The sequence below is a fragment of the Stylophora pistillata genome, chromosome 8 (genome assembly GCF_964205215.1).
Source record: "Stylophora pistillata chromosome 8, jaStyPist1.2, whole genome shotgun sequence".
In the NCBI taxonomy this organism is placed as follows: Eukaryota; Metazoa; Cnidaria; class Anthozoa; order Scleractinia; family Pocilloporidae; genus Stylophora; species Stylophora pistillata.
In genome coordinates this window covers 17,954,199-17,966,648 of record NC_142526.1, presented here as the reverse complement: position 1 = coordinate 17,966,648, position 12,450 = coordinate 17,954,199, and the positions used below count along the sequence as shown (strand labels likewise).

Genomic DNA, 12,450 nt, shown 5'->3' with positions numbered 1-12,450 from the left:
GATTAATGCAACTTTACAGCAGTATTACACAACCTTCCTGTTTTTTTTGTCACCTGAACAGAAAATATGTAAGCTTCCACTGTAAAATAATTTTAAATCTGTCACTTATAATTATCATCAGATGAGAGTTTATGGCTTGACATGGGATGGCAGGGTACAAAAATAGTGAGGAATAAAAAAATTGTTCAGAAATTATCAGAAGGTTGTAATGTCATAGATGACTGTTGTTCAGAGAAACAGGTTTTTATAGAACATGAAACAATTTTTTTTTGTGATTTAGTGTTTTTTTGGAGGTATATGTGGCATGCTATGTTATTCAAACAATATCACTGAAGTATCAAGCAGACAGAAAAGGAATATTAAGCCATTCTCAGTACCCATTCTTAAAGACATGTATAGCAGATAGTGGAGAGAATTGATATGTAGATCTTGGAAGTGAGAGAACCAACAGATGATCATACAACAAGTTTGGTTATTTCAGAAAAAGCAAATTAGAGGGTGAAGCATCTTATTGGAACATTGTTTGTTGCAAATTGCAGAAGTTTGCGAAAATCCTAAGGTCACAAGACACCAGAAAACTATTCGTTTGATTGATTGTACTGTCAACAAAATGTCTCACTAGTCATTCCACTTGAATAGCTTCCAGCTTCAGAATGGTTTCCTTGGTTCAGTCAACTAGAAATATTCACTTCCTACCACCTTGGATGGTGTAAATTATAGCTTTCCACAAGAGTGTGATTCCACAATTGCATTGAAAAGTGTGTGCACTCCACAGATATCATATTTTCTGTAACACTGTGTTTCTGATTGCTTCATAACTACATGTGCATCAACATCACTCCACATCAACTTCAATACAAACAATGTGTTTTCCTGGTACCATGGCTAAACCAAGAATCCGTGGCTCTTCTTTCTCATCTGCATAAAAATTTTCAAACAAAGTAGCTAAGATGATGATATAAGGAGACAAAGTGGCTTTACATTATCAACTCAGTTTATAAAACTAAACTATCCTTTTAATTAGTAGCTTTTGGTTTGTCATACCAACAGTTGGTACAGTGTGGCAGGAATTAAGACTGTGTAAAATGAATGGAATGACTTTCTGAATAAGCTAATGTCTAAACTTACTCTCTGGCTGATGCTTTCCCATACGAAAGTCATGTCTACCCAAGGGAGGACAATTTACTTTTACACTATTCCTTTCAGGAAGACAAATGATCACAAAGAAAAACTTGACAAAATGCTACGTGGAAGGGAAGGTTATCTGTGAGTGACTGACAGCCCATTCAGGAAATGTGGGTATAACACCAATCATTTTATGTACAGGAAACCAGAGATGAGCACCATGTATAGTGAGTCAGTTAACCTATACATTAACGGTAAGTTTCAGTACCTGAGGAACCAACAAACTCCTGACATGATCCTAAAATGATATTCCTGTCTTGATCGGTGCATAGGAAGGAACCAATTAATGTCCTTCCATCAGAGATCTTTATTCTCATGATTTTGTTAAGCCATGACTCTAAAAGTTTCCTTTTTTCACTTTTTTCTGGGTTGTCACCATTAAACTCTGTCTCCTTATTAAAGAGAAACAGCAAAATATTATGATGAGATTGTCATGTGCCAAACCTCATGAAAAATTTTTTGGTATACTAAAAAAAGATAAACTATCTACTGTGTTTTGTCCTTCGTCCCTGTCAGGGAAGCAGGAATGGCCCTAAGGTGGTTAAAACCCTCGTCTCCCTCTGCTGTGGCCTTGGTTCGATTTCTGGACTAGGGGCCAGATTATCAAAAGTCCTGGTATCTTTATGCACTTCTCAATTGAAATCCCGACCCCCCCCTCCACCCTGGGCCAAGGTGGGAGAATGTGGGGGTTTTTTATGGTATTTCAAGGCACAGTTCACCCATGAGGGTGGGGGATCAATTATTTTCTCCAGATTTGCTTTACACATTCATCGAGGTCGGGGGTCACTGGAGTGGCTTGCTGGATTTTGATGAGCTGCGCTTTGCAGTTTTGTTTAGGCATTCCGGATTTGAAAGGTAAGTTTCATGATTATTTTTCCTTTTATTTCAACATTTAGATTAATCCTTTGGGATTTTGCCTTGAGCTTTCATGGTTCATTGGCTGGAAAATGTTATTGTTTTTTAATCAAAGCTTCTCACATAATGCAGATACATGCTCTTCCACTTCTAGAGTTTATCAAAACCACGTGGTTTCTTAAGTGCTACATTTCCTCATTCTTTAGGGTCCAAAATCTAAAGTATAGCTCCTAGTAACTATTTTATGCTGTCTATTTTAATATAACATCAATTTCCCACATTTTGTCTTGCTACACAGGGTTCTTACACGATATAAAATAAAAGGTGAAGATAGAGTTGGATATACAGCAGTTTATCATATTTGGCTTTTACTTTAGCTAAATTTGTACGCTAAAGAAGTAGAAAATTTGAACTTAATGGATATAGTCAGTCAGGGAACAACATTCATTTCCCCACCAAGCTGGGGGTTTTACCAGTCAATATGCCCCCAGTAGGGTGGGGGTTTCTTAAGATTTGTAATGATGTCAAATCAAATCCACACCTTGGCCCGGGGTGGGGGGAGTCGGGGTTTCAATTGATAAGTGCACTACGGGCACAGGCCTGATATTTTGAAATCTAACACTAGTGAATGGGAGCATGGGTCTTCGTTCAAAAGACAATTCGTTCCCTTTTGTTTCCTGATATTTTCAATGCTTTTATTTAAAACTGTCAAAATCGCATCTTGAAATACCGAAGATTTAAACTTTAAACATGGCCTGATGTATAGCAGAGTGAACTTTGAAGGATTTGTTTATGATAATTCTCTTGTTAATTAGTTCAATGAGCTAACTTGCAATTAAATCATAAATCAGATGTATCTAAAACTTATAATATTCAAAAGAAGTGCTCTGTATCGATCAAAAAAGAAAGAAGTAAAGCAAAGTTTGTCACTGATCATGAGTTTGTCCTCTCTACGACTTAGACCCAGTGTCTGGAAAACATACCTCATAAGTTAATGGGCTTGATTCTTCTTTTTCATCAAGAAGCTGCATATTGTACCAAATTAAAGAAAATATTATACAAATGCAAAAATATCGTAGCTGGAAAAATTATCCAGAAACATTACCACATCTGTCGCCTCTTCCACTCCGTCCGCCATGTTTTCTTCTATGGCTGGTGAGGACTAAGTAAGAGGCCTCCCGTATGTTTAAGGGCGGTTGCCCGGATGTTTTAATCGACCAATCATCTATTGTGACGTAAAACCTATTGCGTCGTATTTTTTCAGAGGAGTCCATTTTGAAGAGTTGTGATATAGTTCTTGTAGGAAAAATCTGTTTCCATCGTAGTCTTCGAAAGGTTTTTTCGCTTGGATAATACCATCAATTTGTTCTTAGTTATCCTAAGTTTTCCTGTTTTGCCTTTTATTTAAAACTTAATGCCTCTGAACCTGTCAAATATGGTTCTAAAGTTAAGAATCGCCGTTGTTTGCTCCAGTAACCAAAACCGCAGTATGGAAGCTCATAACTTCTTAAGGTAAAGCGTTTCACGTCCAGAAAAGTTTCTAAAGAGATGCTGCTATGTAGTTGTTTGTTAAGCTAAAGGGTGACATTGTTCGGTGCCTTTCTTAAGGAGGAAATGCGTTAGGAATGTGTTTTTCGTTTCTTTTGTTTTCAGCAAGCGCGGTTTCAATGTGAAGTCGTTTGGTTCAGGAGTTCAAGTGAAGTTGCCTGGTCCAGCACCGGATCGACCAAACATTTATTCATTTGATACAACCTACGATGAAATGTACCGAGATTTACTGAAAAAAGACCCTCAACTGTATCCAGTCGATTTTCGAAGTTTAAGCGTTGTTGCTATTCAAGAGTAGCAAACAAAGGCGGTAATCTGGTAATGGAAATTTGCTCAGATTCTACTTGCATTCCATCACGTAATGTCGCTAATTCCCCCCTTTGGTTGTGTCATTTCCTATTTTTAGTATACAGGAAATGGAAAGTACAGGGAAATCTTCACCTTACCGACGACAAAGATAGCTTTGTTTAGATCTTGCCTTTTAGGTTAACAGGCGGCACTAGCATGTTCGAACGTAAGTAAGTTGGGTTGCCAAATATCAAATGACGTAGAAGCGTTGGTTGGCATCGGGAATTTCAATATCATTTCTTTGCAGCTTATGAGAAGGTTGACCAGAATGTCTCAGTATTTGTAACGAAAAGCCTGTGTGACAAGTGTGAGATGAAGTCACCATTCTTTACGTGAAAAATAGTTAAATTTTAATGTTAGTAAGAGAGGCACAGTGCTTTGCGTAATTGAGGCGGACAACAACAAAGGTTGACAGAGATGAAAGAAGAAATGGACCAGATTGTGGCAAAGGTAAAATCCTGTTTCCTGAGACACATTTTTGTGTGAAATTATGCTTTGACAAAGCACTTGCATTAATAAATGTATCAGTATGAATCACTGTGTTACTAGTGAAATAACCTATCGAATCATGAATCTGCTACTCCCTTTATCCTTTTATATAATTTTTTTTTTGTCCTGGCTTAGAAAGCAAGTACAAATCCACTAACATTTAGAACTATAAGCTTGACAAGCCAACTCAAACATCCCCTTTGTTGGTGCAGGAATGTTGCCCTTGCATTAGATTTTGAAAATAACCTGCATGGTCCTGAGCAAGACCATTCTTAAACAGACAACTGATCACCTGATAGGATAGTGATCTTCTAGGATAGAGAGTAAGAAATTTTCGGAGAATTAAAGTTTTTCCAAAAATGGAATCTTAAGTTGTTAATTCTGGCATTTGCATCAACAAGTCTCAATTAAGATAAATCTGCATCAGTTTGATTCCTCTGACTGCCTCTTGCCACTGAATGGTGGAATGCAAGTGCCTCTTCTAGTTATTTTCTCAGGAAGAGAGAAGTATTCTTGGATGTATTTGAAATGTTTATTGCCAAGTGCTTAGAAAGCTGCATAGACTTTTCCACCCAAAATGGCTTTGTGTGTGAAAGAGTTACTACTGTGATCATGCACCACATCTGATATTTAATTTTGGCTCGTGACCAAAACTTAAACATGACTTAAATCCTGACCATCTTTGAGGCAGATCCTGGCAATCATATTCTGAGAGAGGTTGTCAAGAGAATTACAAAATTGACCATAAAGATGTAAACTACCCTCCCTACAGTTGTGATGGTCAACATGTGAGATGAACCTACTGAGCTCAGTGCTGACCCTTGCTGATGAGATGGTTTACTTAAGGCCAGTGATACCTGAAATTGGCAATGAACCGACACGAATGAGTGCAGCATTATAAATGCAGAAGATTTGAAGAAGACAGCCGATAGAATACAATACCCCCAACTGTCATGTATCATACCTCTAGGCATCCTTTTGCCTCAAGTTGCAAGAGAAAGTTCCACTGACTGAAAGAAGCTTGAAAGTATTGATGAACACCCTTAAATTATGGTGATTGACTTTTCCAAGAGAAGCCTTTCCTTGGGAATTATCCTAATATGCATACATCATTCAGATCTCCAGCATGAGAAGTGAACAATTTTTGCTGGCTCACTAAAGTGACAAATGCTATTTTTAGTCTCATGAGGCTTGTAAATTCTCTTGAATAGACTACAAGTGCAGATTGGCTTAGGTAATATTTAGAACAGCGGCAACAGAAGGTTAATCTAGTAGTCAGGTTGCTACCTAATAGCTTTCTGGACCATAAAAATGATGAGAACTCAAAATGAATAAAGGAACCTCGGTGCAATGGTATTGTTGGCATGAGCAGAAAGGACTTGGCAGAAACTCTTTGCTGTTTGAGTTATATATTCAGGTGCTTTAGTGTTTATTTTACCAGGGTAGATAAACCTGCTTGATACAAGTTTACTTTCCTTTCTAAAATAAGCATCAAAACAGGGCTACAATTTGAACATTATGTCAGAACGTTTTTTACCCCTCAACGAATGTCTTGCAACATAGCAATGTGTAACTTACATTTCCACCAGAATTCAGTGATTGTTCCAAATTGTTACATCCTAAGGTTGCCTATGAAAAGACGGGAGGGAAACCTCCAAGTTACAAACAGTTGTGATCTAATTCATGTAGGTCTGCCTTGCTTAGAGTTGAACTTGTGATTAGTGTGGTGAGAATTTTATAGAAAGCTGATACTATCAATCTGGTATGGTAAATCTAGTTTTAAGGTGTTCAAAGTAACTGGATTATTCCAACAGATTACTATGCAATCCTTTACTGAACCGTGCTAATTGAGAACAGGCCTCACTAAGTTGGATATAAATTATGAGATGCTAGGTTGGTATCTTGCGTACAAGGCATAGCAAAGATAAAGTGCATACCTGTAGCACTCGTGGAGAATTATATTCCAAATTGAGAAATAACTTCTTTAAAGGCCTACACTTCCAAGCTATCATGAATATGATTAATATTAATTTTCTGGTTATTTCTATGGCACTGCATTATTGTGTCTCAAGTTTGCATGCAAAGCATCAAAGAGACAGCCGCTATGTTAGATTGAGAGGCCTGATTAGAAAAGGACTTATTCATGAAGGCAACCATGCATTGTGATAGTAGTTTCCAGTGTGTCAATACTGATTGAGTCTGAACATCTCAAGTTTGGTTAAGCCTTCTATGATGAGATTCTGTTTTGGGCTTTTTTCTCTATAACCATGCTCTTTTCTGATGGATTTTATCTTTGAGTAGGACTTGGTGTCTAAATCATTTTTGGAAGATTGCATTTAAGAAAGAGGAATTATTGGTGTTTTTGGACTGATGGTTTCCCAGCAATGCAACATGGTTATAATAATGAAGTACTTGTTCACTTCGGTACCCATTCTTGATTTGCAGAAAGTAAAGAAAAAATCGTAAATATTACTGTTGGTGTTACAAATGACAACCTGTAAGTAGTAGTCCAAACAAATTTTTTTTTTTTTTACTTTTTGTGGTATGGTCAAAGAACCATAGCATATTCAGTTTGTCTTTGGTAAATATGACAAGCCTAAATATTGCCATACACAGACCTCAAGTGAATTTAGTGGGATATAGATGTAAATGATAAAATTAACTTTCTCCCTGTGAAATGAAGCATAGCAGGATTAAGTTTAGGAGTTAATTTTTTTTTGTGATAATGTCTTGACCAAGATTGTTGAAGTTATTAGTCTAGCAAAAAGTCAGAAAGCTTTTCAAATGAGAGTCAAAAACTAAATCTAAAGGAATCAATGAGGACTCAGAAGTAAATAAAAGTTGTCAGTGGTGCAGGAAAATATATGACCAAGTTGCAATTGGTTATAGTTTTGAATCTAATTGGTTGAGCAAGTTTGTGTTTCTAAGACCAGTCAACTCACGAAGTACGGAAACAACTCTACACTACAGTTGGCATAAATGAAATTTTCTCTGTTCAAAGAACATTGTAATCATTAAGAATACCTTGAATCTAAGCTGACCAACTGTAGATGTTGTCCAAAAGAAGGGCTTTATTAAGAGAGGTGCTCTTTCAAGGGTTGTTTTGGAACGTCGATCAAATTGTAATTGGTGCAGTTAAGCACAATTTTTCAACAGTTGTTGCATACTTTTGATCTCATTCAATCGAATGGCATTCCGGTATCTAAATCTATAATCACCAATTTCTGGGAGTGTTGACTGCCTATGATTACAATAGAACTAGACAGTCTGGCAACATTTGACAGTGATAAATTATCAGGATGTCACTTAGTTTGAGTTTATTTGATAGTCATTCACTGAGTATGTAGCTCATCTTTGCTGTGAAGTAGGTTAGGTGTCTTTCTCACTGTACTATAGAGAAAATGCAGCTGAGGTGTAAATTTTCATGAATAACATTTATAGGTGGATTGTAATTTGAGTTTCTTAGGAGTGTTCCAATGAGGATGTTCCTCAGCAGAGTTGTGGCAAGATTGCTTATATGAGCACACATTGTTGGTATAAAGGAATATGGCAAGTTGAGATTTACAGTCAAGGGAACAGTAGAGGTTCAAAGACAGTGTAGACTTTTCATTGCTCTGGGTTGAAAAATGTGGATAGAAAGGAGAACTGGATGGCAAGTTTTTATGTGAATTAACTTGCTAGATGTGATATTCTAGTTGGGGGTACAGCAAGGATACATCTGCCCCGATCATTTCAAAGTTTTTGGGTGAAGAAAATCTTTCCTGAGTAAGTAACAAGTCAAGAATGTACTGGTTGAAATACACTGCTTGGTGGGTCTGAGAATGGCCAAAACATTTCCTGTAAGGAAGTGGTGAGGAGTCGATGAACAAGGAGTATTGTGAATAAACCCACACAGCCTACAAGAATGAACTGACACCAAACATCCAAGTTTACTCCATTTCAACTTTGGAAAATTACAGTTGACCCCCCCCCCCCCCCCAAAAAAAAAATGATGTGTTCATGCTTGCTAGATGGACCAGAATGACACTGGTGTTCTTGTAAACTACAACATTCTCACAATATAGAGCCAAATTTTCAGCTAAATTCCCGCGAAGCTTTTTCTCCTGTTACCACCACCCATGGTTTGTTGGAACTTGTAGGGTAGCTATTGCAGTACATTGTGCCAAGTTAGCCATCACCGTTTAGAAAACATGTTCATTTGTTTTATTTGCACAGCTGAACAATCTTAGTCTGAGCTGCAAACATTGCCAAAGAATGCAAACTTTATTCTGCAAAAAGAGGTCCATGTTGTCTGTGCTTATATCTGTGGCCTGTAAACCGATTAAAACAAAGGAACCTTAGCTATAGTTTTTTTTTATGATGAATGTTATTCGAGCGAGCCTCGTCCAGAGTTACTGATTACACATTTTAAAATGTTCATCTGATGACTGATTATATTTCAGTTGCGATTCTCCATCTGTTTGGCTGATTTGCACATTCTTTAAACTTAAAATCAAGGTAATGGCCTAGTTTAGGTGAAGGAACTGGAGGGTTCTGGTGAAGAGGATAACTTGAGACCCCATGGCTGGGGTGGATCTAGGGGAGGGGTGTTCACCCCCTAGTGATTAAGAAAACCTGTGGTTTTCTAGAATAACAAGTATTCCGCATCACTCCTTAGTGGCACACCCCCTCCTAAGAAAAGTAGAGGATCTGCCCCTGTAGGATGAAATATACATTAAAGCCAAAATGTCACCATTGTCCACAGAAGTCAATGCTCCTTTCCCAAACTTCTTCATGATGACCTATATTACTATGTGGTCATGTTCTGTTCTTATATGGACCAACCTTGACTTACATTATAAAATTTATCAGCTGTATACCGTACCTTTATGGTTATGTAATATCTAGTGCCCCAACTAATTCTTCAGGTGATCAGAAGAAATGGGTTTTGTTGCTCTCAGTTTCATATCCAATTTTCTTAAGGCAATTACTAAATGGGTAACATTTGTTGTATGTAAACTATCATAATTTACAAAAATGGGAAACATTCCTTAACTCAGCCAATTAGCTACAAGCAAAATGGAATTCTTCACATGCTGGATAGAAACAGGAGAATAAAAGCCCATCCTGAAAGATTCCAAGAAACTGAAGAAGAATTTGACCTTGTGGTTACAGTGGAAGAGAGGGTGTACGATCAAGTTATTGAGTGTAAGTATTCTTTTACCCACTGCATGATAGACTGATTGTGAGTGGCCAGTGAATCTCTGTACTTAACTACATGTGTATGAGCTGTGGTGAGGAAATTATAGGAAGTGGCATCTGTACTGTCTTAGAGTTGCATGCACAGAGGGAAAATTTGAACTGTGTGTTTTGTTAAATTTTGGGTTTTGTTTTTTGTGCTTTTGGTAAAAATTTTGCAACAAGTTGGATGGTATGCCTCATGCAAGTGAAAGTATTTGTCTAAACAAGCTTAGACTGATGAAAGGCTAACACTGCATAATTTACTGATATCGTTAATGTTAACAATTATAACAGTTCGCTCAATGTCACTTGGTAAGTTAATAATAAGATGAAGAAGCTTTAAACATGTCAACCCAAAGTTGGGTATGTACAATGTCCAAGCTCTGACTGTATGTGGTATTTTGACTTAAACCTATTTCTTTTAGATCTTGAATCACGTGGTGCTCAAAGCTACTCGCCAGTCCATGTAATAAACCTTGATATTCAGGATAACCACGAAGAAGCTACACTGGGAGCATTCCTAATATGTGAAATGTGCCAAGCTGTAAGTATTGAAAATGTGGAAATGGTGCAACTGTACAGTTCCTGTAGATGTAGGGGCGAAACACAAAAGATACTATAATACCCACTGCCATTAGGAAGGTTCTGTGAAACAAATCGTGCTCCCTCTAAATATTTGCCTCTTTGCAGACTGTTTTTGGTGAAGAAAGCTGTAGTTTATGTAACATTATTCTGTTGTAGGAGTGGTTATATTTCAATGCCTCCAATAACTAGAACTTATGTTACATTTTTATAGGATTTTTTGTGATGTTTTTATTTAATGTTAATGCATATTTTAATATATTGATACCCTTGACTTATGCCACTAAGTTTGGAAGATAACTATCTTAAAAGAGAAAGTAGCAAAGGCAGGAGCTTGTTTCACTCAGGAGTTTGAGAAAAATCCGTACTTCATGTGTGCTGTAAAACGTATTTCACACATTACAACTTTAATGGTGAAAACTTTAAGTCTCTCCTTACCTTGCCTTTGTGTAAAATTCCTGAATCACATACCAATTTTGGGCTTAATCAGGGGTCAGCTATAGCCGTTTGCCACTCTCTTGAGAGTATGCATTTTTATGTTTCAGGTTTTTCTACTCTACTGCTAATAAGAGTTGTTTTTATTTTATTTTTTTCATTTAGATCGAAGGCTTAGATGATTTAGAAAATGAAATTGATGAGGCTATCCCTAAACTAGAGAAGAAATGGAAAAGAACTTTGCTTCACACAGTAGCTTTCTATTAGATAAGTATTTGTACAAACAATGATATTGTATTCTATAATGTAAGTGTAAATAGCTTTAAACAATTTGTAATCAATTGAGTCATGTCATTGTGGAGCTATAGACTTGCATAATGGTTTGCTTCCAAGCTAGCTCTCCAGAAGGTTGTAATTTAACTTTGATGAATTAAGAAGCAGAGATATATATTGAGTGGAAGGCCGGTGAAAGAAGTGTCGACCAAACAGATCAAGTTTCATAAGCAATGCAATACAGTGTTTAAATGTGCTTGCAAAGAACTTTACAAGTTAGTTGGTTGCAGCAGACAAGGATTTTTTTTAATTCATCCGTTTCATCTTTGCATGCCCTGCTTATGTGAAAAATGCAATTGTTTGTACTATACTTTTAGGGGGTATTTTCGGTCACAGAGAAAGCAAGCATCGTAGATTAATTTATAAAATTATGCTATTTATGCAACCCCATGCCTTTTTGAACTGGAATCAGGTATTTTTGACCATGTGTATTTTCAATGTGAAACCACAAACTGATTATTAGTTTAACACAGACAATACAAAAAAAGTCGACAATTAATTTTGATATTTTTATCATGGATTGTGTACTCATTAAACTCAATTGCAATCCTGAATGTAATCCAGATATTGTGAAAAAAATGTATGTATACAAATAGTTAACAACAGTTTAGAGTAATGAGCCTCTCTTCAAGGGTCAAAGAAATTGGAATGCAGAAGTTGTTTGAAGTAATAATTAGTATTTTTTTTTTTTTGCTGCACTTCTGGAAACTATCAGTAATATCAAGAGATAAGTGCAGTCAATGATGTTTAATGTGATCTCAAACAAGGAGACTTAAAAATTGTAGTTAAATTATTGGAGTAACTTCAGAATACCCGTCCACCTCATTTACATGTGTCGGGAGGCTTTGAAGAACGAGGCATAACACAATAGACGCTCTTCTTATTTAATAACATGTAAATGAGGTGGCCGGGTATTCTGAAGTTTAGCCAAATTCAGAAATTCTTGTCATTAAGCTTGTACTTTCATCAGCTATTTAAAACTGGAATTTAAAAAGATGATTAAAAAAATATTTTATGGAAGCCATTTTCTTGTTTGATCATGACGTGTTTCACCCAGACGCCATAAGAAGAAAATAATTATTGCTCCATTTGGGACATATTTTCTGCAATATCCGCTTCACTTAATCAATTGTGAGGATCATTCTTAAATTTATTCGTGATACACTACTGTTTTGAGCTTGGTTGTTTCATCACAGACGTTGCAGTTATCATCACCTACTGCGCACTTCTTCGTTCTAATTGTTGCGTTATTGTGATGAGCTCTCTGTGTGACGTCAGTGACGCGCTCTCGTCGTTTTGATATTCGTGTTCGTAATATGCACTTTTCTCATAGGAGTTTGACTGTTGCGTTAGTGATGCGGTCTCTTCCTCTTCGTGTCTGGCTTCCACAATGATGCTCTCTCTCTTTGTTTTGTGATTAGCTTATTAACTCTTGATTGCAGGGAGCTAAACCAC

The 12,450-nt window shown here is 36.8% G+C and overlaps 2 protein-coding genes across 3 annotated transcripts; one reads left to right on the top strand and one right to left on the bottom strand.

Annotated features, from left to right (window-relative positions):
• Positions 1-688: 688 nt before the first annotated feature.
• Positions 689-3,268, bottom strand: LOC111329416 (N-alpha-acetyltransferase 38, NatC auxiliary subunit). Of its 2 annotated transcripts, XM_022934123.2 has the most exons (4): positions 3,146-3,248; positions 3,024-3,065; positions 1,394-1,577; positions 689-918 (listed from the first exon to the last, which is right to left on the bottom strand). In XM_022934123.2, the coding sequence occupies exons 1-4, from the start codon at positions 3,176-3,178 to the stop codon at positions 836-838; spliced, it is 342 nt and encodes a 113-aa protein (XP_022789858.1). In that variant the 5' UTR covers positions 3,179-3,248; the 3' UTR covers positions 689-835. The 2 variants fall into 2 exon arrangements, with proteins under 2 accessions (XP_022789858.1, XP_088585805.1); XM_088729679.1 differs by lacking the exon at positions 3,024-3,065 and having other exon boundaries at positions 3,146-3,268.
• Positions 3,269-3,313: 45 nt separating this feature from the next.
• On the top strand, positions 3,314-11,203 carry LOC111329415 (RNA polymerase II subunit A C-terminal domain phosphatase SSU72-like). Its single transcript, XM_022934122.2, has 5 exons — positions 3,314-3,552; positions 3,694-3,837; positions 9,473-9,612; positions 10,071-10,189; positions 10,828-11,203. The coding sequence occupies exons 1-5, from the start codon at positions 3,455-3,457 to the stop codon at positions 10,927-10,929; spliced, it is 603 nt and encodes a 200-aa protein (XP_022789857.2). The 5' UTR covers positions 3,314-3,454; the 3' UTR covers positions 10,930-11,203.
• Positions 11,204-12,450: the final 1,247 nt, after the last annotated feature.